At 40.2% G+C, this 27970-nt stretch overlaps 1 protein-coding gene across 2 annotated transcripts in view; it reads left to right on the forward strand.

Moving 5' to 3' along the window:
* Positions 1–27970, forward strand: part of urb1 (URB1 ribosome biogenesis homolog) — a 117875-nt gene that overhangs the window by 54186 nt on the left and 35719 nt on the right. For both annotated transcript variants that reach the window (XM_072585491.1, XM_072585490.1), the window contains exons 21-31: positions 1706–1930; positions 6142–6318; positions 9257–10121; positions 11047–11251; positions 12383–12569; positions 13800–13858; positions 16218–16402; positions 19683–19793; positions 19886–19949; positions 20920–21088; positions 21337–21439. In XM_072585491.1, the coding sequence (XP_072441592.1) occupies positions 1706–1930; positions 6142–6318; positions 9257–10121; positions 11047–11251; positions 12383–12569; positions 13800–13858; positions 16218–16402; positions 19683–19793; positions 19886–19949; positions 20920–21088; positions 21337–21439 (2350 nt within the window). The remainder of the gene's footprint in view (positions 1–1705; positions 1931–6141; positions 6319–9256; positions 10122–11046; positions 11252–12382; positions 12570–13799; positions 13859–16217; positions 16403–19682; positions 19794–19885; positions 19950–20919; positions 21089–21336; positions 21440–27970) is intronic.

Raw genomic sequence — 27970 nt, forward strand, 5'->3', positions numbered from 1 at the left:
CAAAATGTTTTACATCATTGATCCCTGTAGTATTATGTTCATTACAATTTGCCAGAATGAAAATGATCCATTTATCCTAGTGTCAATTTCCTGTTAGCTAACCAATCCTTTATCCATGCTACTCCCCACACCATGTGCTCTTCTCTTTTGCAGTAACCTTTGATGCAGTGTCTTTTGGAAATCCAGGTGCACTGCATCTACATGATCCCTTTTATCCACTTTTCTTAACTTCCTCAAAGATCTGTAATAAATTTGTTACATACAACTTTCCTTTCACTAAACCATGATTGTGCATTGTGATTTTCTGACTGTCTTGCAATAATTTCCTTAATAATAGACATAAGTAATCTCCATTTGACAGAGGTTAGGCTAACTGGCCTATAGTTGCCTTCTGTCTCCCTCATTTCTTGAATAAAGGTGTTGTATTCCCAGTCCACTGGGAGCCTTCCAGATTATGACCAGTGCCTCTACTATTACTGCAGATACTTCTTTTAAGGCAGTAGGATGCACAGGCTACTTTTTCCTGGGAACATATTGGCTTTAGGTCTCATAGTTTTCATGGCACCTTTTCCTTAATGTTGGTTATTGTCTTAGTTCCTCCCTCACTTTTACCTCCTGATTCTCCATTTTCTTTAAGGAATTTTTTTAAGATTTCCAAAGTGAAGACAGAAGCAAATTATGTGCTCAGTGCCTTGTTTTCCATTACCAATTCCCCAAACTCACTCTCTCCAAGACTATCACTAGCTCGAGTTATTTTTTTTTCTATTTAAATATTATAGAAACTTTTATAATCTATTTTACATTACTAACTAACATTTCATATTCTCTTTTTTTTAGTCATTCTTTGCTGGGGGTTGTTAAAATCTGACCAATCTTCTGACCTACCAAAATCTTTACCGATTTGTGCAATGTTTCTTTCAATTTGACACTATCCTTCACTTTATTTAGCCACAGATGATGCCTCCTTCCCAAAGGGTTAATTAGCTGGGATGAACTTTGGAACTTACTGAGATAATGGAAAAAACTGCATTGCATTCTGGAGAATTCAAACAGGATGTTCTATAACTAATTGCAAACTGCTTCAAAGAAGTGGACATATTGTTTTTAAATTTTTAAGTATATAAGTAAAACCAATTCCGTGCACAAGATGTACAACAACAACATTTTCCATTTGTATTTAAAGACCTAGATATATAGGAAATAATTTTCTTGAGTATTTTGATATCTCAATGCTGCAGAATGAGTGTTGCAGACATTGTTGAACAGGTTAATACACCTTGTACATCAGTACCAGGTCTCTGCCTGGTCAGAGTGGGAGTTTGTAAACAATTCCACCCCCCACCCCTGTCTTTTATCCTGAAGATGCTGACTCAAACAAAACTTTCCCCTTATGCAAACTTCTGATGGTAACTTGAAACTGCCTTGGCATCAGTTGATTTTCTGGAAGTCTACCTTGCTACATGTAAAATGCTTCTTCTTCAGAGAACCAGATGCACTGCAGATTCTTCAGAAAACTGGAAGTACAGTGGGTGCAGGATCATAGGGTGCTGGATTAGACAAGTGCAAACTGTGATTACAAAATTTGTACAATTGCACAGATTTATCTGCAGGTGTAATTTCATATTCAGGAGGGATATTAGATGTCATGTTAACCGATCTTACGGATTAATTGACGAAAATCTATCTTTCTGAAATTTATCCACAGTTTGAACAGTTTGGTTCAGATACAATGAATCCTGCACTATTGGAAGATACTACATTCTGCAGCCTTCTAATGGGTGCATATGGAATGGGAACTAGCACCCTTCTAAGTGATGAGGTTAAAGAAGATTTGAAGCAAGCTGTTACAAAATTGTGCCTACATGAGCTAGTTCTGGCTGTGAAGCAGGTGATTTTATACATTCGAACCACTGTGGAGAACTTTAGTAAAGTGAGTATGATGCTTGTCACCAGGACAACAGAAAAAAAACTATAGTTTTATGAACAAATATCTGTTCCTTTAATGTTGAAATAATCTCTCTCTAGTATAATACACAGCTTAAAACCAAAACATAAAATATTCATTGCTAAGTAATTCCAGTATTTTCTAGTTTACTTTCGGATTTCCAATATCCATGGTATTTTCCTTTTTTATATTACTCCTGGCCTCCACTTTGTTTTGAAAAGTGAAATTCCTGTTTGTTCTGCTTATTCTGAAGCGAGTAATGTGATTCTAGATTTTAAGACTCTGCTATCACAGTAAGGTTTGAATGAAGTGCTGGTTTATGTTGAAAGGTTGCAATGAGACAGTGTATCCTGTTTGGAAGAAGTGTCATTTTGAGCTCAAAATGCTAACTCTGTCTATCCCCCCATACATATTACCTGAGCTGCTGAGTTTCTCCAACATTTTCTATTTTTATTGCGGATTTCTAGCAATTACTATATTTTGCTTTAATTCAATAAGAAGGCCTATTTGCTTCAGAGAAATATCTGAAAGTTAACTCCTAAACTGCACCTCATTTATTCGCCTTGGCCATCAATTTGTTGATGGAGTACTTATTGTACTTCTTTAGTTGTAAAGATGAGTTGACCCTGAAGCATGAAAATGTAATTTTTTAATCTACTTTTATGTGCCTACTGCCCTAGAGATTCCTCAACAGCCCCACCCACAGACCTGTCCAGAAATTTAACAACAAAGAGGAACTTGTAGAACAATGCCACTTGAATAGACAGAATCCCTACAGTGAAGAAAGAGGCCAGTGGGCCCATTGAGTCTGCACCAGGTCTCCAAAGAGCATCCTACCCAGACCCCAATCCTATCCTGTAACCCCACATTAACCATAGATGGTCCACCTATCCAACACATGCTTGGACATTATGGGCAATGTAGCACTACCAGACTACCTAACCTGCATATCTTTGGACTGTGGGAGGAAACCAGAGCACCTGGCACAAACCCACACATGTGGAGAGAACATGCAACTCCAAGGCTGGAGTTAAACCCAGGTCCCTGATGACATGAGGCAGCAGTCAGTGTGCCATGCTCTGTGATTTAAATGAGTACCAAGTGCAGCCAGTCACATTGACAGGGTATAGATCAGAGTGGTGTTGGAAAAGCACAGCAGGTCAGGCAGAATCCGAGCAGCAGGAAAATCGATGTTTCGGGCAAGCGCCCTTCATCAAACCACCAGAAGCAGTTCTCCTTCCGGATCCTTCGCTCCACACTCGCAGCCATGCGCCGGAACCTAACCTCTCTACAGTCAGCCCTGCCTCAGCTGAGGGCCACAGAACTGCAAAGGACCCACTCGGTACTATATTCTAAGAAGAATTCATACTTCCTGATGAAGAGCTCTTGCCCGAAACATTGATTTTCCTGCTCCTCGGATGTTACCTGACCTGCTGTGCTGTTCCAGCACCACCCTGATCTAAACTCTGGTTTCCAGCATCTGCAATCCTCACTTTTGCCCACTTTGACAGGGTAAGCATAGAAGATAATTGTGAAGTTAGGGACCAGTTGGTTAAGGGTATCAGTGTGTCAGATGGGTGAAACACCAGTTGGGTAGGGTGTCAGTTAACTGAATGAGTAGGTCAAAGGTGTGTTAATTCTGGCAAGAGTAGTTGGGGTTGTGCATTCAGCTTGACAGGTGTGGTGGGGGTATTACTGGATCTGTGTGGAATCTGATCTGGGGTGGGGTGCAGTCCAGGGGTTGGGGAGCGCCATTCATGTCAGAGGATTGTCTGGTTCACTTGTAGGAAAGAATGTTGGGTCAGACTAAGGTCTTCTGTGTCAGGTTCTATAGTAGAGCTTGGTTATAAAGTCTAGGGTTGGATGGGGATGGGGTGCCAGTTGTCAGACCGGTTGGATTTCGTTGGGTCAGAAGCAGAGTGGGATTGGGTTGGGGGTCAGGAAAGTGTAGTTGGATTAGAGAATCTGGGTTCACTGGGGTTGGAGGGAAGTTGTGATTTGCTGTTCAGATTAATAGTTACCTGGGATTTTAATCCTCCGATTGTTTTCTGGGTCATTATTAACCTAAACTGAGTCAGGACTCTTTTGGAGGACCCAGATGAATTGCCAACCAGGATCTTGAGTGTCACAGGTAATTCACAAGGAATCTGCTACGACGGGGTTTCTGGACGATCCTTATGCACAACTTTAACATGCCCTCCTATCAGAATACCTGGGCAGTGTTTGGGTTGGTTCCAAATAAAACAGATTTGAAAAGTGTGGTGCTGGAAAAGCACAGCAGGTCAGGCAAGGCAGGATCCGAGGAGTAGGAGAGTCAACTTTTTGATTCTGATCTCCAGCATCTGCAGTCCTCCCTTTCTCCAAATAAAACAGATCTTGTGTAGTATATACATTGGCCTTGAGGTAACAACAATGCACTGTTTTTAATCTGTTATATTGAGGATCGTGTTTGAGAAATGTTGACCTGAATTCCGTGTTTCGTGAATTTTTTTTCTTTATTCGTTCATGGACATGGGCATTGCTAGCCGGGCCAACATTTAATGCCCAGCCCTAATTGCCCAAAAAGCATTTAAAAGCCACAACTCTGGTGTCACATGCAGGCTTGAACAGGTAAGGACACACTAGGTGAACTAGATGGGAATTTCCAACTTTAGACATGTTGTCACCATTTAAGTTAGCTCTTTTTAGTTCCAGACTTTTATTGGATTCAAACCTGCTATGGTGGTATTCAAACCCACGTTGCCAGAACACTAGCCTTGTATTTTGGACAGGCCAGCCCAGTGACATTACCACTACACCATCAGCTCTTCGCAAGCACGTACTTCAGGTGACATCTCTTGACAGAAAACCAAGAACCCCTGGGGATATTTTATCTGGCCTTACCTCTTGTCTTACCACAATCGGCAGGATCCTTTCTGGCCCTCAGCATGGTGGCAGAAACAGAGAGTGATTTGTTACCATCTTGTGAATCATGGGCAGCAGGTTCAAACTTTGACCCAGGTCTTCATTATCATAGAATATTTGTATCAATTTTCAAGGGCTTCCATAAATGCCAAATCTCTAAAGCAGTATCTGCCGTTATAAGAGAAGGAGTAGTCTATTTTTCAGACCTTTTTAGACACAATCCTATGGCAAATCCCATACTGTGACATTTGGCACTTTTAGTTTAATAAGGTATTTAATTCTTTCTTGCTCAGTATGATTAGAAATGTCCATTCATGAGATCACAATATTTTAGGACAGACAGAGTTATCCTCTCCATCATTTTCTGTCTATTTGTATGTGAAACAAATAACAGCAAGCAATCTGAGCTGGATTTACTCACCGTAAAATGTATCTTACACATTACATCACTCAATCCATATGTGTCTTAACTGCCTAAGTTTTGGACAAGATGTTTAGTGGACTTGGAGGGTTTTAGTTTTAGTTGTTCCTAATGTTTTCTGCTCATTTCATTTTGGTGTTCTCATGTTAAAAACACCAAAATCAGTATACATTGTTAGTAGTGGAGCTGATCTCATGCGCTTTCAATGTATTGTTGTAAAACTCCAGGAATATGTTAGTTCCCTCAAATCTATGATTTTAAAACCGTATACTCCTGAAAGTGTTTCCTGCTTCACAATTTTAGTGATTGCATTCACAAAACCAGAAATTGCTGGAAAAGCTCAGCAGGTCTGGCAGCATCTGTGAAAAGAAATCAGAGTTAACATTTTGGGTCTAGTGACCCTTCCTCAGAACTGCTGGTGGCTAGGAAAAGGTCAGATAATAAGCAGAATATAGTGTGGGGGAGGGGGCGAGGAGTAAATGATAGGTGAGGAGAGAGCCCAAAGAGAAAGAACAGTTGGACAGACAAAGGAGTGGATTACGATCCTTCTGGGAGGGTGAATCACGGTTGATGGAGACTGTTCATGGCTAACGTAAAAAGCAACATTTTCCTAGCTACCATCCGTTTTGAGGAAAGGTCACCAGACCAGAAGTGTTCACTCTGATTTCTCTCCACATATGCTGCCAGACCTGTTGAGCTTTTCCAGCAATTTCTGTTTTTATTTCTGATTTACACCAGTTCTTTCAGTTTTTATTTGGTGATTGCACTGATGACTGGGTAGGAGGTGAAGAATTATTGCTTCCTAATTTGTAATTCCTTGATGGAGATGACTTATTCTGGTGCTTTCTTACATTTTTCTTTATTGTTTCAGATGAAAAGGGGCACTGGCTTAGAACTGATTGGACTATTTATGGATCTTTTGAAATTGATGTTATGGAGATGTGAACAAATTGACGAGACCATCGAGAGGAAGTTAATAAAAGAAGGTGAACCTGAGCTTTTCATGGACCTTGATCTTATCGTAGATGGAGAGATAAAGAAGGACCAGGTAACCCCTCAGACCCCTGTGTTCTCTTTGTACTGAAAAGATTTGGTGTTCAGTCACGGTGCCTGTGGGTCACTGCTCATTTTTAGTTGTTTATATGTTGCAGAGGCATGAATTAGCATCTCTGTGAGGTTGGTGCACTTTTTTCTGCATGTCTGCATCTGAATTTTTCTGCATTTCTACACCTGAAGTCAAAAAGATTCCTCTGTTCGTACTGTTTTTCTTGTTAACTGTCTCCCGTTCAGTCCCTTGCTGAAGATGTTGTTGTTTTATTGGAGAGGTAAAGGCTGGTTGTACTTCAGTATGTCACCAGAATGGCCGCTACCCACCGTGTGAACTTTGGCAGTTTGGGCAGAATTTTCAAAGAATAGGGCAGGTGGATAAGCTTGCAATTTTGTGCTGCCGCCCATCACAATGGTGCAGCACCACAGTCCTGACTCTGAGACAGTTACAGAGCAGCTGGAAATCAAGTGGTGGATTTTTAATTGAAGCCTTCATCCCTTGCCAAGTGGGATTTCCAGTTGGCATCTGGGCAGCTAGAACACATGTAGGCCAACATGGTAGACTCAGGTGGGGCAATTGGACATGAAATCATAAGAGACCCAATCCCCTTCCCATGTCCACCAGGTAACAACAGCTGCAGCTCCAAAAAGAACACAACAATATAACAATGATTAATACAAAAATAAGGAAAACTCATCTCTACTCTTCTCTCTCACACTGTCTCCCTTTAGTTCACCCTTTCTCTTTTTTTTCTATCTCTCTCTTTTTTTTCTCTCTCCCTTTCTTTTCTCTGTATCTCTTTGTTTTTCTCTTCCCCTTTCCTTTTTCTCTCCTCTTTGTTTCCCCACCACAGTCACCACTACTTTGACACATCACTGTCTCAGCTGGTAGGCCTGTTAATATGTGAGTGATGCAAAGCCTCCTGTTTATTGTCCAGCTTTAGGAGCCCACAGGTCAGCAATTTGGCACCCTGGCCTTTAACTAGTCACTCTTCTAAATATAGTTGGTAAGTCCATCAGGAATGTGCTGTATGGAATCACAACTCCTTCCTAGTTTCATTGTGATTCACACACTCAGAATGAATATTCAACTCTTGTTGATGTCAGAGCTGAAAATGTGTTGCTGGAAAAGTGCAGCAGGTCAGGCAGCATCCAAGGAGCAGGAGAATAAACGTTTCGGGCATGAGCCCTTCTTCAGGAATGAGGTGAGTGTGCCAAGCAGGCTAAGATAAAAGGTAGGGAGGAGGGACTTGGGGGAGGGACGTTGGAAATGTGATAGGTGGAAGGAGGTTAAGGTGAGGGTGATAGGCCGGAGTGGGGGCAGAGGCGGAGAGGTCTGGAAGAAGATTGCAGGTTAGGAATGTGGTGCTGAGTTCGAGGGTTGGGACTGAGACAAGGTGGGGGGAGGGGAAATGAGGAAACTGGAGAAATCTGATGCCTTGTGGTTGGAGGGTGCCTAGGCGGAAGATGAGGCGCTCTTCCTCCAACCTTCATGTTGCTATGATCTGGCGATGGAGGAGTCCAAGGACCAGTGGGGTTCTGTCCTGGTGGCGATTGGAGGGGCGGGGCTCAAAGGCAGAGGAATCGCCACCAGGACAAAACCCCACTGGTCCTCACCTACCACCCCACCAACCTCCATATACATCAAATCATCCATCGTCATTTCCGCCACCTCTAAACGGACCCCACCACCAGGGATATATTTCCCTCCCCTCCCCTATCAGCGTTCCGAAAAGACCACTCCCTCCGTGACTCCCTTGTCAGGTCCACACCCCCCACCAACCCAACCTCCACTTCCGGCACCTTCCCCTGCAACCGCAAGAAATGCAAAACTTGCGCCCAAACCTCCCCCCTCACCTCCCTCCAAGGCCCCAAGGGACCCTTCCATATCCGCCACAAATTCACCTGCACCTCCACACACATCATTTACTGCATCCGCTGCACCCGATGTGGTCTCCTCTATAATGGGGAGACAGGCCGCCTACTTGCGGAACGTTTCAGAGAACACCTCTGGGACACCCAGACCAACCAACCCAACCACCCCATGGCTCAACACTTCAACTCCCCCTCCCACTCCACCAAGGACATGCAGGTACTTGGACTCCTCCATTGCCAGACCATAGCAACATGACGGCTGGAGGAAGAGCGCCTCATCTTCCGCTTAGGAAGCCTCCAACCACAAGGGATGAACTCAGATTTCTCCAGTTTCCTCATTTCCCCTCCCCCCACCTTGCGCTTTTCCAGCAACACATTTTCAGCTCTGATCTCCAGCATCTGCAGTCCTCACTTTCTCTTGTTGATATCAATTGGTCCTGATGTTGTACTCATTTGGCATTCAAAAGCATGTAGGACTTACTGGTTGATCAGCTGGAAACTTTGTTTAATTTATTTTCCCATTACCCAATTCAGGGATTCTGGGCTCAATGCTTCTGTTTTCTTTTCCTGGCGAAGGTAGATTAACTGCACAAACTTGATGATAAAACATAAGACTTCATTGTTGTGAGACAAGGGACGAAATGGATTCTTGAGCCTTCCTTTCAGGCGACACAAATGTGTCTACATGAAAGCTAGAGAACATTGAGTGTTTATTTTCTATTGTTGGCATGCTGCAGAGACATCGGGTTGGAGGTGAGGTCCTTAGATTTTACAGTAGTGGATAATATCATGGGGAATTCAATATTTAACATTATTACTAATTTTATAAGTCAGAAAGCCAGTTTAGTTTTCTGAAAGAGTTTTTGGAAAAGGCTGATATTTCTGGGATGTGGTCAGAACCCAGTTTTGCACTTGAAAAGATTGATTCTTAGAAATTATTCCATCTCAAATTTTATCTTTTCCTTTCAAGAGCTAAATTAATGATGTGTATTTGCAGGAGTTTTATCCCTGCTGTAATTTTCACTGTTTATGTTGTATGTTTTATGCTCCACTGTTAATTTCAGGTCCTGGAAAGCATGTTATTGGCCATTTTTAAACACCCAACACTGGAACAGTGGTTCTTGGCTTTGGAATTAAAGACTGCAATATCACACAGCCTAAACCCTGTCAGTTTCAAGATGCTGTCGGCCCACCTTACTTCTAAAACCCTGAGCCTACTCCAACATAGTGCCCCTTCATTGCATCGACTTGGCCACATGGATGGAGTGGCGACTTATTTTAAAGCTATCACTGAAGCTGCATTTAAAGAACTTGAAAGGAAAAAGACAACTGAGGAGAAGTCAACTATGAGCGACAAGAAGTCCTTACCTTTCGAAGGTCTGGAGGTATTCCATGGCTATATAGATACAACTCAGCTCAAAGAACTTGTGGCATCCATGCTGGAACTCCCAGAAAAATGTTTAGCCATCCAGAGTAAACCTGAGAATGGAGGTAGTGGGAGAATGCAATTAACCATATATGGGAAAACATTGGTCCAAATTCTCACAGAAAATAACCAGGATGCTCCAGGCAGAGGTGATCTGGTGCTATCGTGTAACCATTTCAATGCTTTAGGTACTCTCCTGCAGTCTTCACGCAGTGAAGAGTTGGAGAAGGTCCTTCTTGGAGTCCTGAAGAAAGAGCCACTCTTTTCACAACTTGTGAAACCAGATGTTTTTGTTCATTGTTTGAATCGCATGACTGAAACTTCCCTCTCGATTTGTGAGATACTCATTCAACGTAGCAGCACTTATCTTTTACAGTTTGAACTTTGGTGCTTAGTTGCAGGGAGAATGAAATATCTGCAAAGCAATATGGCTGTTTATCTTTCACTATTTAACACGTATCTACAGTGCCAAGGAAAAAGTGGTTATGCTCGACCAAAGAAAGGTGATTAACATTTTAATATATATTCTTCTTGTACTTGTCTAATCCTTTCAATTCCGCTTTTCTTATTTTGGGGAAACACATTAAAATTGATCATTTGTTACCATGAACATGCCACAATTGGAATGTTTTATTTGTTAATGACAATTAATTGTTGCTGCAACAACTGGGCTTTTGACATTTCTCTTAATATATACAAACTTTTTAAGGCCCTTTAGCCCCTGTCAAAAGGCTGTAAATTGGGGTAAATGGGACATACATTATTCCTGAAAATTCTGCAACAATTTCCATGGTTTTTTTGTCAGTGAGGCATCTTGATGTGGACTATCCATTGGATTATCTAAAACTGTAATTACAAACATACACACAAGAGCAAGGTTCCTTGCCCTTCATGCCTGCTGATTGTGGCTGATCTGACTTTCACCTCAACTCTTCATTCCTGCATATTCCCAATAATCATTGAACCCTTATTCATCTGCATCCACTGCCTCTTGAGGAACAGACTTCCAAAGATTCTCACCCTCCTCATCTCTGTTTTAATGTTGTCCTTGGCAGGGAGAAAGTAAACTTTCAATGATAAACATGTTTTAAAATGTTCAGCTAAAAGAAGAAATGACTTCAATAGAAATGTACCCAGATGAACGGTTGTTGTAACTCAGTTGTTAGAGGATGTGTTTCCTATACAGAAGTAACAGAATGAAGATTTGAAACAGACCAAATGTTGGAAAATTGAATTAGAATAGTTTGGTAGCTGATTTTGACCTGTGCAGACTTCATAGACTGAAGGGTGTTTTTCTGTTCTGTAGCCCTCTATGACAACGCCTGTGTTCACCTATTGAATTGCCATCTTTGTGACATGTTTAGTAGGACCAAGTAATTCAATTAACAGTTTTGCAATGTCTAAAGATGACATTTTGTCCTAATTCAGTCCTTGCAGATGTCCTGATGTTTATTAAAGAGACCATGTGGAAGACACTTGTAAGCTCTATTACATCAGACGATCCACCCAATGAAGTTGATTTGCAAATGCAAATACTTTCCAAATTAGTGAAATCATTGTCATCACACAACGATGTGTTATCTATAATGGAACAATTACCTGCAGTGCTGGAGAAAACAGCCAGTTCTTCAAGGTAGATTCTTCATTTGCTTTGAATGTCATTTCCATAGTGTCTTTAATGGAGAATAGTTTGTCAAGGTGTTCCATACCAATGTAAGAAAAAACACTGAAGCGAAGGAGGAGTTAGTGGAAAGCGTTCCAAAATCTTGAGTAGGAAAATGGACGTTGAGGAGGCCCATTAAACAAAGGGAGAGGTTTGTGTATAATGTATAGTATATAAGGTGTGTATATAGGGTATTTAGAACATGGAAATCCAGTGACTTAGCTGCACGAGTTCAAATGTTCTTGTCAGTGGATTATGTTTCTTAATAGGACTGAATTTTCTGCTTTTTTTTTTGCAGAAGTGGGAGAGAAATGAGCATTTTTAATATAATTTTGTGTCAATCTGTAAATGATTCCAAACCAAACTGTGAGTTCTGAGCAGCCATGGTTTTCATCTCATGAAACCTTGAAAGGAAGAATGATAAACTACACTTATGTAGCAACTTGCTATTGCCTCAAAGCACTTCAAAGCCAATCAAATACTTCTGAAGCCTAGTTTCTGTTGTGTTGTGAGCAATAAACTGCTGAACCTTTGAACATGGCAAGTTCCTCAGATGAAGAAAATAATAGTTAATTTATTTTAGATGTTAGTTGAGGGAAAACTATTGACCAGGACACTATAAGAACTCCCTTCATCATCTTCAGTATAGTGCCATGGGATCTGCTGTGCCCCCTGCAAAGGTCCGTAGTTTAATATTTCAGCTGAAAAACAACACTGCCTCAAGTGCAATATTCTTTCAATGCCAGCAATAAATAAGTTCACCAATCCATGGCATGGAATTCAAGCACATAAACATTCGACTTAGAAATAAAAGTAATGCCCATTCAGCCAGTTGCTGACTCGGAGCTAAGATGTCTTTGTTACAGGACTACATTTATAAATGTTATGGTTTTTCTCCAACTCTATTGTATGACTCATAAATTTACAAGTTTATTACTTATACAATATTTAGCATTAGTGTTCAGTGCATTTTTGTGAGCTACGAAGGTTTTGATGTTAAGCTACAACATTTTTAGCATCTAATCAGTCTTCAGGTTTCATTTCTAACTTGTATTTTTAGTAAGATAACAGAGTCTGTAAAATTGAGTCATTTAATTGCAGATGGATTTTGGCAGATGCAGTCTGCACTGCGTTGGAACATAACCCCGAAGACCTACGATCCTGGAGAAAATCCATGTTAAAGGCCTGTCTCCAATGGGTAGCTGCCACCTATAGCAACAGCAAGGATCAGGAGGAAAGCATGCAGGAGACTGAAACAGCAATGCTGGGCAGGTTACAGGAGTTGGTAGTAAGTGTCACAATTATAGCTTCATTTGACTTCAATCATGGTCCACTGCTAGAAGCAAAGTTGTTTCCATTGTGTTATAGAACACAATGCAGGTCTTTTGGCCCTCGGTGTTACACCGACCTGTGAAACCAATCTGAAGCCTATCTAATATACACTATTCAATTTTCATCCATATGTTTATCCAATGACCTTTTAAATGCCCTTAAAGTTGGCGAGTCTAGTACTGTTGTAGGCAGTGCGTTCCATGCCTCTACTACTCTCTGAGTAAGGAAACTACCTCTGACATCTCTCCTATATCTATCACCCATCAATTTAAAGCTATGTCCCTCGTGCTAGCCATCACCATCCATGGAAAAAGGCTCTCCCTGTCCACCCTATCTAACCCTCTGATTATCTTGTATGTCTCAATTAAGTCACTTCCAAACCTTCTTTTCTCTAAAGAAAACAGCCTCCAGTCCCTCAGCCTTTCCTCATAAGAACTTCCCTACGTAACAGGCAATATCCTGGTAAATCTCCTCTGAACCCTTTCCAAAGCTTCCACAACCTTCCTATAATGCAATGACCAGAACTGTACACAGTACACCAAATGCGGCCGCACCAGAGTTTTGTACAGCTGCAGCATGACCTCATGGTTCTAAAACTCAATCCCTCTACCAATAAAAGCTAACACACCATATGCCTTCTTAACAACCCTATCAACCTGGGTGGCAACTTTCAAGGATCTATGTACATAGACACCGAGATCTCTTTGCTCATCCACAATACCAAGAATCTTACCATTAGCCCAGTACTCTTTATTCCTGTTACTCTTTCCAAAGTGAATCACCTCATACTTTTCCACATTAAACTCCATTTGCCACCTCTCAGCCCAGCTGTGCAGCTTACCTATGTCCCCCTGTAACCTACAACATCCTTCATCATTATCCACAACTCTATTGACCTTAGTGTCATCCGCAAATGTACTAATCCATCCTTCTATGACCTCATCCAGGTCATTTATATAAATGACAAACAACATTGGATCCAAAACAGATCCTTGCAGTATACCATTAGTAACTGAACTCCAGGATGAATATTCCCATCAACCGCCACCTTCTCTCTTCTTTCAGCTCGTCAATTTCTGATCCAGAATGCTAAATTACCATCAATCCCATGCCTCCATATTTTGTTCAATAGCCTACTGTGGGGAACCTTATCAAATGCCTTACTGAAATTCTGTTGTGTTTGCAGGTTTCAATTGGCGAGGTTGACTCAGATGAATGGAACAACTTTTTAAAGAAAGGACTAAAGTAAGTTAAAGTACAAATTATTTTTAATGATATCTACACAGAAGAATGTCTTGAAAATGAAATCCTTTTTACAATTAAACAGTACACTTGTGATACAGCATGTTGTTAGCTCCCAGTATCTAACTGTCTTTTGAAAGAATGCAAAGTGAACATGTGTATATTTATGTTTTTGATGCATATTTGTGTGTATGTGTAAAAACTGTAATTGGATATCCAATGCTTGGCCTATCTGCCAATACCTAATTATAAGCACTGTATCAGTAAATGGCTGACAAAAATGGCTTGCCCACTTGTTCAGTTGAAGGAATGGTTCTATCAAACTTAAAGTGGGAAGGATTATTAGCATTCCTATCATTAATGCTTCTTGCTGTCTTCATCCTCCTCCCTGATTTCGGAGAGCAGTTGATATGTAGTATGGTAGGGACTGTCTGGTATGTAAAGTCAAAAGGAGTTGAATATGGAAATGAGAAACTTAGGAAAAGATTTAACAAGAGACGGCAATGTAGCTATAGTAGAAGATCAATGATAGAAAAGGTCAAGGAGAAGAAAGGACACTAAAGGGATGATAGAGGAGTTGCAGTCAGAAAGATATCGAAGTGAATATAGACATTGAAGTGGTTGACTAATGTTTTCTCAGCGATTGAGATTATGGCCTTGATATTAACTGCTGCATCCAGTGACCTGATTTAAAATTGGCTAGTGCTGCAACAATTTTCTGAATGCTGGGAACTCAGTACTGAAATGGAAGAGGAGATGCCACCCTTACATGGTAAGTGGTGGTTTCCGCACACCTTGTGGGCTAGCCGTCTCTCACATTTCAGTGCAAGGAGAATGAGAAGAGAATGCAGAATACTGATTGTTAATTTTAAAATTATTTAGCCTTTCTTTTTCTTTTCCTGGCCACTTGAAGGAGCCTTTATCTCCCTAGATTGTCTTAGAATCATAGGGTTATACAGCATGGAAACAGACCCTTCGGTCCAACTCAATCACGCCAACCTAATCTGACCCAGTCCCATTTGCCAACATTTAGTCCACATCCCTCTAAACCCTTCCTATTCATGTACCTATTTAAATGTTTTTTAAATGTTGTAATTGTACCTGTCTCCACCATTTCCTCTGGCAACCCGTTCCATACACAAACCATCCTCTGCATGAAAAAGTTGGCCCTCAGGACCTTTTTAAATCTTCCCATTTTCATCTTAAACCTATGCCCTCCAGTTTTGGACTCCCTCAGCCTCAGTCGCTCCAACCTATTCAGCCTCTCCCTATAACTCAAACCTTCCAGTCCTGGAAATATCCTTCACAATCTTTTCTGCGCTCTCTCCTATATAAAGGTGACCTTTTGTCCCCATGCCCTCCAAATCATAGGCCTCTTCAACTTCCCAGTGGATTGTATCTATACCCAAGGGTTTATCGCTATAACCTGCTGCCAGCAAGTCTCTCCTTGTTTCCGGCCAACCACTAGGAAAAGGACTTAATACCTTACGTCTTAATGCATTGAGACCTATGTGTAATGACACAGTCACACAGTAGCCAATGGGTCTGGAAGCAAAAGTTGAGAAAGAAAGCAAACAATGAAGTGACTTCAAATGAAGATTTAAATTGGCAAAGAAGTAGTGGAAGTGAAAGGAGAGGAAGGGTAATAAATACAGAAAAGGTTGAACAAGGAGGTATTGGGTGAAAATTTTAAATGCAGGAAAGAACCTGAAGGAACCAGGATGTTGATGTTGTTATGTGTACCTCCTACAGATTTGGACAAATTTCTTTCCAGCTTACTGCATTTTAAATGGAAACTTTTATTTAATGGTTCAGAGGGCTGCAAGACCTGTGTCAAAAAGTGTGCTGCCGGAAAAGCACAGCCAGTCAGGCAGCATCAGAGGAGCAGGAGAGTCAACATTTTGAGCATAAGTTCTCCATCCTGAAACGTCAACCATCCTGATCCTCGGATGCTGCTTGACCTGCTGTGCTTTTCCAGCACCACACTTTTTAACTGATCTCCAGCATCTGCAGTCCTCACGTGCCCCCCACCCGGCAAGACCAAGTTAGTTTTTATCAGACCTGTATGTTATAGGAAGGAGGAAAAGGCTGAAGAAACTTGGTAATGAAGATTGGAATTCTGTAAAAGCATGAGTTGGAACATGAGTTGATGTGGTGAGTTTTCATTTTAACACATTAAAGATGCAAGGAGACAAATGAATGTAGACAATGTAGGCATGTTATTTTGGGAGCTTAAAAGTGGAAGGTTCACAAGAGGAGCAACCACAGAATTATATAGAAAACTTTACTGCACAAGTCAGTATCCATGCAAATGTTCTTAGTTATGTTATTCCGTTGAATGATCCCTCTCTTATAATGGCAGGTACCGCTATAGAGATTGGGCGTTTTTGGAAGCCCTTTATAAATTGATACAAATATTGTATGAGAATGAAGACCTGGCTCAAAGTTTGATCCCGCTGCCCATGATTCACGAGATGGTCACAAATCACTCTCTGTTTCTGCCAACCATGCTGAGTGCCAGAGAGGATGAATGTGGAAAAGCAAGAGGTAAGGCCAGATAAAGTATACCCGGGAGTAGGGACTTGGTATCTAGAGATGCCACCTGAAGTATATGCTTGTGAAGAGGTGATGGTGTAGTGGTAATGTCACTGGGCTGGCCTGTCCAAAATACAAGGCTAGTGTTCTGGTAACATGGGTTTGAATACCACCATAACAAGTTTGAATCCAATAAAAGTCTGGAATTAAAAAGAGCTAACCTAATGGTGACCATGTGTGAAAACCCATCTAGTTCACTAAGGGCTTGAATTGTGTTGCCCTTGCCTGGTTTAGCCTTCAACAGTGTGGCTGACGTTTAAATGCCTTTTGGGCAAGTGGGGCTGGGCATTAAATGCTGGCCAGCTAGCAATGCTCATGGCCCATGAACGAATAAAGAAAAGATTTCTCTATATTTTTGGAAGGGGGTGTATAATGTTAGAATTATTGCATTGTGTGATGATTTTTTATAATAATTGCAGAAAATGATATTAAATAATTTGCTGTCTATAGTGCAGGCTGTTTGCAGGAGCAAATCTCCACCACTTGGTTGTTTAATGGCTTCTTTTCAGTTTTATTGTAAAGAACTGAAATATCAAATACATTCTTCCTGATAATCTCATGCTCTGTTCAGCAAACAGCAAAGTTCTATTCTGGAAGCAATATAATACACATGAAATTCTGTACTTTGACTGCTGCTTAGTCAGTGATTAGTTCCAGCTAAGCCATTTTAAACCTGACCTGCTCTCCTAATTTTATCTCATAACATCAAACTAAATGACAAGACTCCATAGCTGAGAAAGCAGTTCCACTGGAACAGAAAAGTCAGAAAAAAGTGATTAAAAATTGGAGAAGACTTTGTATAATTTTAAGAAGTCATGCAAGGTCAGATTTCTCATTCATTGAAAAATGGAAAAGTTCCTGTTTTATCTCTTGCTATCAACCATTTGGTAACAAAGTCATATCCTTAAAAATTGCAACTTCAAAGCCACTCGTTTGGCTTTTTCATTAATGTGTGGTAATTGTAAAGAGAAATGTACACTCTTTATCCCATTAAAGGCTGAAAGAGATTCCTGTGAAGTGTTCAAAGTTCGAATGGCCAAATCTTCTGAACTTTGGTGTTAAGTTGTACAGTTTTCTATTCAATGCACCCTTTGTTCATTTTCTATATAATGGTGCGACGTGATTAGTTCAGAATGGGAGTACAGTATTCAGTCCATCATATGTGAAAAACATATTGTCAATCACGGGAAGCACCCAGTCTTCCCTTTCAGACTTCTCCACCCATTGTCCATTATTTAATAACCTTACTTTGCCAATGTGTATTGTCAAGACCCTTGAGAGAATGCAGAAGGTGTTTACCAATCTTTGTCTAGGCTCAAGGATTTTGGTTACTAGGTTCGGCTAGAAAGCTGGAGTTGTCCTCCTTGGAACAGAGGAGAAGAGGGAAGTTTTGATAGAGGTGTACAAGGTGATGACAGGTTTAGTTCCAGTAAGCAGGGAAAGCCTTTTCTCATTGGTTAATGGTACAAGGACTAGGGCCCGCAGATTGTAAGATTTTGGACAAGTCGTGCAAGGGGAATGTGAATTAGAACAGTATTACAGTACACAACAAGTGGTGATGACCTTGAAGTCATTGCCCACAAGGGGAGTGAATACAAAAGTGATCCATGATTTCAAAAGGAAATTAGATGAAGAAAATAAATTTTCAGGGCTACAGGGACCAAGCAGGACTAAGGCTGATTAAATAGTTTGCAAAGATCAGGTATGGACTCAGTAGGCCAAATGTCTTCCTGTGTGCCATAAATTAATCACCTAACTATCCGTATTAGAGTTGTAGGACAAAGAAGGAAGCCTTCAAATTTCATTTACCACTATCTGTTAGCATATCAAGTCCTGCTATAGATGATTAATAACATCCTCGCTGTCTCTACATCTACAAGTTTTGTATCACTGACAGATTTGAAATTTTACTCTGTATTCCATTATCTAAGTCATTTTTTATAGATCCATAAAACAGTGGTCCTAGCACTGTGGTAGAATCTTGAGGAACACTACTGTCTATCATCGTGCATGCTGGAAGCAACAACCAATGTACAATGTCTCGCTGTTTTGCATCCATAAGCCAATTGTTTTCATCCGAGCTGACACCGATGCTCCTATTCCATGAGCCTCAATTCCGTTAATGAGCTTTTCACCGCTCCAGAGTCACAACTGTGACAGTGCAGGGGGAGGCCTGGTGGCCATATGAGCATTTTACTAAGTGCTGCGCACCTTTGAAACTTTGTACATTGCTCCTTTTCAAATGACAGTCTGATTTACCTTTTGACTGCCTTACATGATCTGCTTCCAGTACACTCTCAGGAAGGCATCCACATGTTCACCATGTGCTGCGTAAAAAAGAATTTCTCACATTGATTTTACTTCTTTTGCCAGTTAATATAGAAATGTGCGAGTGTTTTTCCCTGTCGGCTCTGTCCAGATCCCTCATTCTTTTGAATGCCTCATTCAAATCTTCTCTCAACCTTCATTTCTGCAAGATAAACATTCCCATGAATCTTCTCTGTACCCTCTCTGATACCTTCATCCTTCCTAAAGTGAGGTGGCCAGTCCTAGACCCAATACTTTAGCTGAAGCCAAATTAGTGTCCTATACAAGTTCAACACAACCTCCTTGCTCTTGTATTCCATGTCCCCTATTCATTAAGCATGCTGTATTTTTTGAACGATTCATCTGATACTTTGTGAAATGATTTCTGAGATCCGAATAAACAACATTCATTGCATTCCCTTCATCAAACTTCCCTATTGCTTACTTTAAAAAAACACTCAATTAGATTAGTCGTGCACAATCTACATTTACAAATTTGGGCTAGTTATCCTCTCAAAATGTCTGTTGATTAATTTTCACTGATTATTGTTTCTAAATCTTTACCCACCAACTTTACCTATAGTTAAAGAAAGAATGGACGTACTTTCTTAAATAAGGGAATTAAGCTTTTATAATATGCATCACAAACGATTTGATTCTGACCTACTTAGCACAGATAACAGCATTACATTTCTCGTTTGATAGCATGCATTTTGAGTATTGCTGAGAAATAGCACTTCTTGTCTTGTGCTCATCAGACCAATTCTCAGAAAAGCAAAGTATAGGGTAAGCAGCACTTAACACTGAATAAGAGAAGAAGATTGATTGGTTGACAAGTGGAGACTGACTGAGGCATTGCACAAAAGATGAAGTCACACTTTTTAAAGGCTGCTTATTTGAGATTTTGATTTGTTTTTCCTTATAGATGCTCTGGTTGATGTGTTACTGATTTTGGTCAGACGATGTCCAACTGTGTGCAACAGCAATCATTTTGGTATTTTACTGGGGGCTTATGGAGCAACGCTGAGTAACACAGGTAAATTGCTTGGTTAAGAATTTAAATTTCATACAACTGAAATGCAGACATGATTATTCCAATTTGGTTATCTGCCCCTTTCCTTTGCAAAGATCAGAAGCTGTTGATGATCCTGCTGTCTTACGAGAAAAACAACATCAGTCTTGCAGAGTACAGGTGAGTAATCCTCCCTGGTGGTTCAAGTTGCATTCATTACAATAATGTATGAAAATGTCCTGATTAAACTGTAAGCAGCAGAATGTGAAAACTGTAGGCTTCTATTTCAAAGCATCTCATTACCAAAGACCATTAAAGAACTGTATTTGCATAGCACCTTTCATGGTCTGAATTATGTCCAAAGTGTTTTACAGCCAGAGAAGTGCTTTTCATATTGTAGCAGCTAATCTTTGCAAAGTTAGATCTCACAAGCATCAGTTCCATCATGCACCAATGCCAAATGACTTCTTGAACTTCATGAAATATGCAATCACCTTTAATCAGTAATAAACACCTGGAAACTGACTCTATCATTCATAACCCTGTACTTGAGTGAAAATTAATTATAAACCATAAAATATTAGCCATTTTAACCTTATTCTTCCATAGGATCTAGGCAAGACCAACATTTGTTGTCCATCCCTAATTGCCCCAGAACTGAACACTCAATTGACATGGCAGGATTGGAATCTGTGTCCCCAGGGGTTTACCCTGGGCCTATGGATTTATAGTTCACTAACAATGCTGCGATGTCTGCATCTCCCCTCAATCCTGATAAGTAGAAGATATTGCTGATCTCTTTATTTTCCAATAACACATATTACTTTTGCAATTAAACAAAAACTGCCAATAAAAATTGTTAAAAGTGCTTGTAGAAAACTGGAGATCCAAATTCCTTTGGTACAATAATATTGCCTACTTTCCCTTATGGAGAGATTCAAACAGAACATAATGAGATATTTTTATTTACCAAATAACGTTCTGCTTCACTGACACATTTTTCACGATGCAATATTTTACTTGTACACTTGAGGAAACCAAACACATGTATCAATATTGCAATCTCCACTGAGTATTGTGATGCTGTCTTTTTTGAACCTAACTGCACATTTGTAATTCAGGTAAATTGTGTTAAACATCTGTTTCTCAGGCTGCTGCTTTGGGGTCCAGCTGCTGTTGAGCACCACAAGACTCGCAAGAGCCTGGGGCCATCCTTGTGGCAACAACCAGGCATGGAGGAAATCCTGTCACTCCTGGACAAAGAGAAAATGTTCCAGACAATTGTTAACTTCCCTCAGCGTCGCTATATTCTGTCACAGGTGCATTTAGTTGTATTACTATCCGTTATTTGTGGGGTTTTTTTCATAGAGTCATAGAGATGTACAGAATGGAAACAGATCCTTCGGTCCAACCCGTCCATGCTGACCAGATATCCCAACCCAATCTATACCTGAGGATATTAATGTTGGCTGATGCAAAATACAGAAAGTTAGCGTGTCTTATACCAGCTATATATTATGGCATAGTCAGATCCAGATTCATATTGCAAACATTTTGTCTGTTTCAGGGTGGAAAGGAGTTAGCGTTCAAAGAGTGCAGCGTTAAGGATTCCCATAATCTCTATGATCCTTGTTTTTTGTTGCCCCTCTTCAGCGCATTAACTACGTCAGGTATGTAAAAGTGTGTTATTTTTTTTTTGAAAAAGATACTGCTTCCAACGTAACTTATTGAGCCTACCTGCAATGAAGGAATATTTGAAATCCAATCTTTTCCTTGTAAAAATGTGACTTAAGACCAAAGCTTGAATGAAGTCATCTTTAGTGTTATCAACAAGATGTAAAGCTATGTGTGAGCTTTATTCGGTTGAAATATTTTGATTTTATTCTTAGATTATCATTTGCCAAGTCTCAATGAATGATGGTTTTTACCATTTTCTCAACACTTTCACAATACATGTATTGAATTAATATGCAGTAATTGTAAGTAAACCTGTCAAATGTTGCAAAACATTGGGAATATCTTAATTTTAGTGAGGACAATGGCTAGACAATTCTGCCCCCCCCCCCATTCTGATGAGATTGATAGGCAAAGGAGGGTATTTAATAGTAAACCCTTACTTGCTGCAGGGATCCTGCCATCATTTCACCTCCATCTGGATTACTTCCGTGTTGGGAAGACCCATGGATGGCCTTTTTCCTCTGTTGTCAGTTGAAGTCCCAAAGAAGCCATTCAGTAGCTTCATCCCACCACGACTGGTTTTAACTCAGCAGCAGGCTGTGGGGCTCACAGTATGGGGTGTAGGACTCTATAAGACTGCTTACAGGCCTACCTTCACGCTGAGGAGGGAGGATCGGGGATGATGCAGTCACAGACATGGCACAAAGTTCCATTGGTTGGCCTGATTTTTAATGATTTAAAAAGCACCAATCATGAAAATGTGAATGATGCCCATTGTGGTTAACGTTTCCAGTTAGGACTTCACTTGCACCTCTTGTATTCTGCAGCTGGTGGCCATCAAAAAAGTACCACCTTCTTCAGTCTGTTTTGCAAACAGTGCACTCACAAACCTCTGTCTTCACCACCTCAGTGCAATCACCTCCTGACCTTGAGTACAGATATTTCTTTATTGTTATAATATATAATAATATGTTATGATGTATGTTATATTGTTATTGTATAATATCTTATTAGTGTGTGCCAAAATAACGAATTAATATGTGGTTTCAACAGTTTAGCGACATGGCCACTAGATGGCACACCCTGCACAATATAATACACCTTTTGAGAAACGAACTAGCTGACCATGTACTCAAAGTTAAAAATCACGCAACATCAGGTTATAGTCCAACAGATTTATTTAAAAGTTCATTAGATGAAGGAGCAGTGCTCCAAAACCTAGTGCTTACAAATAAACTTGTTGGACTATAACCTGGTGTTGTGTGATTTTTAACTGTGTACGCCCCAGTCCAACACCAGCATTTCCAAATCATATACTCATAGGTAAGGTACTCAAATGGACTGTAGCCATTCAGAAGGAATTAGTCGAAACAGACTGACGAACATTACCAATGGTTTAAACAAAGCATGAATACAAAACAAAGAAGCAAGATTCAAGCAGAGCCTCTTTCACTGAAGTAATCTCTGTGAACGCCACCTTCTTGCAGTATTGATTGACCAGTTTCCAATTTATTGAGGACCTCCTGGGGCCATAAATTGTTGGGTGTCCATGACTCTGGAGTGGATGCTGATTTTTTTTTTCTGAGAAGCTTCGGCTTAGCCAGAGCACCCATCTCTGAGAGCAACTAGATTTTTCACTGAGAAAGCTTTGTTTAATCAGAGGTAAATATTCAGACAAAAGTGCAGGAAAATCTTGGAGTAATTAAAGGGGATCTGACATTTTTCCGAAGTTGTGTGTCATTGAACTTAGACTTTAAGCAGTTAAACAAAGTCGCCGTAGTCTTACCAGCTATAGAGCTATTCTCTCATTAGAGAGAGACAACTGGTGATGGTTTAACCTGAGAGTCACCACACCTTAGGCAAAGGGAGATGTTGAGAAGGAGAGTCCTTCATAGTAACTTTAGCCAGTGCGGTAATTGAACTCATGCTGTTAGTGTCACTCTGCAACAAAGCAACCATCAGCCAACTGAGTTAAACCCTTTAAATGTTATGAACTAACCAATTATACCTTTCAGTTGAATGCAGCTTTTGCCGAATAATTCACAACTGATCTAAAACTGTCTGTCATTCTTGGGCAGAGCTGTTGTCAGTGCACTAACCTTCTCCCATGTTGACTAGGGTATTCATGGGATACCCACAGCCTGAACAATAACATTTATCATTTCATATAACAGGTTTAAAATGCTAATTTTACAAAGTCATTTCCAAAAAGCATTATCAAACTCGTCATTCTGGTAACCAAAAGATTAATCAAACAGACTGGATTAGGCTGACTGATTAGAAAGAGTCAGCATGTTTAAACGTAATAAGGAATTTAAAACATTTCAAAGTGTAAAATTGATTGTTCATTTGACTTCAGCATTCACACCCAGTCAGAGCCCTTCGAGATCATTCAGCCAAAGAAAAGCTCCTCCATCTGTGATTTATGTTGTTTTAGATTGCAGATTTAGATTTAGATTTTCTTTAACGACAATCATATTTCTTAAATAAGAAAAATTGTAACACCACATCATTGAATCCTTACAGTATGGAAGCAGGCCATTCAGCCCATCAAATCCATACCGACTCTCCAAATGGGTGGCACAGTGGCTCAGTGGTTAGCACTGCCCATTCACAGTGCAAAGGACCCAGGTTTGATTCCTGCCTTGGGTGACTGACTGTGTGGAGTTTGCATATTCTCCCCGTGTTTGCATGGGTTTCCTCCGAGTGCACCAGTGTCCTCCTGCTCTCCAAAAATGTGCCTGTTAGGTGGATGGCCACACTAAATTGCCTGTAGTATCTAGGGATGTGCAGGTGAGGTGGATTAGTCTTGGGAAATTCAGGTTACAGGGATAGGGTGGGGAGATGGATCTGGATAGGATGCTCTTCAGATGCTCAGTGTGGGCTAGATGGGCTGAATGGTCTTTGGAGATTCTCTAATTTTGTGACCAGATGAATGAACACTCTCAGATAATAATCCAACACAAGAAGTCTACTTAACCTAACCTAGTTGCATTCAATCCTGATTGCTTGATATTTCTGAAACTTTTGTTGTCCCACAGCACAGAAAGTATTATGATTACCTTTATTTGTACTTGGGTGCAATCCATTCTCTAACTGATTTACTGCTCCTATACTAACCATGGCACCAACTCTCTTGAACTTGTCAATTCAGTGAATGTTTTTGCTAGGAAATGGAGTATTCCGATCTCAGAAGTAGTGCAGACAGGTACAGAATGCTGCTTACTTCGCCTTAACTCAACAATATACTTTTGCTTCAATCTTTCTTCTGTCCCTGCTTATTTTTCGGTTCAAGGAACCTCCTTTACCATAAAACAGAAACATGATGATATCCAAAAAAAACAATTATGGGAATGTGCAGCATTAAACTGTACAGCTTTTTCAGTGAATTAAAATGCAATCCTGAGGAAACACTGTAGGAGGAAGTCCAGAAGTTTAGAATAGGAGCAGATCAGAGACCTTATTATAAGATAGATCGGATGAACTCAGCATTAAGTATCAGTAAACAAGTGTCCACCTTTGGAGACAGTGATGACTGAGTGAAATTCAGGAGTTGTGTGGACAGAATATTGAAGTTTGCACGGTTAGAGTTATTTTCATGAAAATGAAGATTCAGCGAGTCATAGAGGTGTACGGCACGGAAGCAGACCCATCGGTCCAACTTATCTATGCCGACCAGATATCCCAACCTACACTAGTCCCATTTGCCTGCACTTGGCCCATATCCCTCTAAATCCTTCCATTCGTAAACCCATCCAGATGCCTTTTAAATGCTATAATTGTACTAACCTCCACCACTTCTTCTGACAGCTCATTCAATACATGAACCACCTTCTGCATGAAAAAGTTGCCCCTTAGGTCCTTTTTACATCTTTCCCCTCTCACCCTCAACCTATGCCCTCTAAGACTCCCCCAACCCAGTGAAAAGACATTGTCTATTTATCCTTTCCATGCCCCTCTTGAGTTTATAAACCCCTATGAGGTCACCCCTCAGCCTCCAACGCTCCAGGGAAAACAGCCCCAGCATATTCAGCCTATCCCTACAGCTCTAATCCTCCTACCCTGGCAACAAGCAATTTAGTTCAGGGAATTTTGAGGAGACCAAGAGAGAATCTGGGGTAATAAAGGAAAGGCGAACAGCACATGGCCAAAGATGGTGAAAAATTCCAAAGCTGACAGCTCAGCTTAACTCACGACATTTGCGACACAAAAATACCTGGGGATACTTGTGCACAAAACACATAAAGCAAGCAGGCTGGTGCAGAAGGTAATCAGGAAGGTGAATGGAATGTTGGCCCTTACTTCAAGGGGGTTGAAGTTTAAGAGTAGGGAAGCCTCCCTGCAACTGTGCAAGACTTTGGTGAGACCATATCTGGAGTACTGTGAGCAGTTTTAGTCCCCTTATTTTGGGAAAGATATTTAATTGGAGGCAATTCAGAGAAGCTTTACTAAAATGATGGCTGGTAAGGAGGGATTGTCTCATGAGCAAAGGCTAAACAGGTTGGGACTCTATTGGTTGAAATTTAGAAAAAATGGGAAGTGCTGTCACCGAAATATATAGAATTCTTAAGGGGCTTGACAGGGTAAATTCTGAGAGGATATCTCACCTTATTAGAGAGTCTAGAACGAGAGGGCATAGTGTCAGAATAAAGGGATGCCAGTTTTAAGACTGAGATAAGGAGAAATTTCTTTGTCTTAGAGACTTGTAAGTCTTTGAGATTCCTTGCCATAGACACCTTTTGGGGGTGCAGTTTTTGTTCATATTTAAGACTGAGACAGATTCTTGATCAGGGTGACAGGGAGAGAGATGTACAGAATGTCAGATCCGCAATTATTTTGTTGAATGGTTGAGCAGGTTCAATGGGTCAAAAGGTCTACTCCTTTTCCTATTTCTTATGGTCTTATGAGGAAATGTTTATGGAAAAAGATCAAGCATAGTCATTTACGCTAAATGAGGAATATGGGATGAAATTTTGACTCTGTACAAATTGATGAGTTTTGACTGAGTTAAAAGTGAGCCCATTACCTCATTTTCCGTAATAAATGAGTCATTGCTGCCAAGTCTAATTTTACACAAAGCACTAATCATGTGCCATCGAATTCATCACATACACAGTTTGTGTTTGAAATGTATTTCCCCACAACAGTAACACTTTCTACAATTTCGGTATTTTCAAAAGAAGAATAGTGCTAAACATTTGTGCCTTGTCTGGTCCTGGTGTAATCTGAACTTTATTCTGTAGGTCTCTTTTTTTTTAAACTCTGTCTTACTGTTCCCTTAAACCTGTGCCAGTTAAGTTTTTGAATTTGAATGAATGTTATATGGACTACCACTCTATCATGAAGAAATACCAGAAAGAGATCATTATAAGTGATTGAGGATACATACTCATGCTAATTGTAGAGAGGGTCAGCAGTGAGCTTATTGAGACTTTAAAATTTTAACTTTCTGTAGTTGCAATCAAAATAGTCTGATGAGATATCACAAAGTAAAGCAACTTCTCTGTTATCCCTATCTGACTATTTCACTGTCTGTGCTGGATCTTAAATAAAAATGTCATGCTGTCTCCATTAGTTGTGATATATATAGCTGTTTTGTAAGAGGTAGTGACCTTGAAATATGAAAGAGACTACATTTGTCTGACATAAATCTGTCAATGAAAGTGTCTTTATCATTTTAGATGCATTTCACTTTTCAAGGTTGTTAAATATAATGGTGGTTTTACGACTAGTTCACAGTTAATTTGTCCTGTTCAAGGGTGTAATTTCTCTCCTTATAGAAGGTGCATGGTGATTTTTTTTTTAATCTGAAGAGTTTGATGTCACCTTTTAAGTTTAATTCAGTTCTGTGTAATGTTTTTCTACTTTTAGTAACTCGAAAGGCAATTTTCTAAGATTGCATACTCTCAGCTCAGATCCAAGTCTTTAGGAGCATAATGAAAGAGGTCATGGACACCTACAGTGTCACAGACCCTCAGGCAAGACTCCATCTTGGAAGCATGATTTATTAAAATCAGCTTTCTGCGTTGTCTTGGCCCAAGTGCTTGAATTTTCATCTGCTAAGAGAGTAACACATTGTCAAGATACCATCTTTTCAAAAGTACATTCAGTCAGGTTTATCCCAGTGGTTTTCCATAGATGTGAAAAATAAATCCACAACACAACTTGGTAAAAATAAGAAATGTCTCTGCTTTCTGGCTGGTATGCTTTTCACCACGAACCAAGATGGATTGGTCATTATTGAACTGTTTTAAACAACTTGCTTTTTATGAAGCAGCTGCATAATATAAGTAATTACATTTCAAAATGTAGCCCTTTGAAACATCTTTGAGAGACGTTATTTTCCATGTTCTGGATTACCATATGTGTGTTAAGAGGGTGTACAAAGAAGATGTGGTTATCATATCAATCACTTTGTGGGTGTATTGTGAAGAGTTGTTATCTCTCTAAAAGTCTACACTAGGCCATGGGAAATGTTTCCAGTTTGGAATCCACAGTCAGTACTGGCACAAAAGCAGCATTAA

Source organism: Chiloscyllium punctatum, chromosome 15 (assembly GCF_047496795.1).
Source record: "Chiloscyllium punctatum isolate Juve2018m chromosome 15, sChiPun1.3, whole genome shotgun sequence".
Taxonomy (NCBI): Eukaryota; Metazoa; Chordata; class Chondrichthyes; order Orectolobiformes; family Hemiscylliidae; genus Chiloscyllium; species Chiloscyllium punctatum.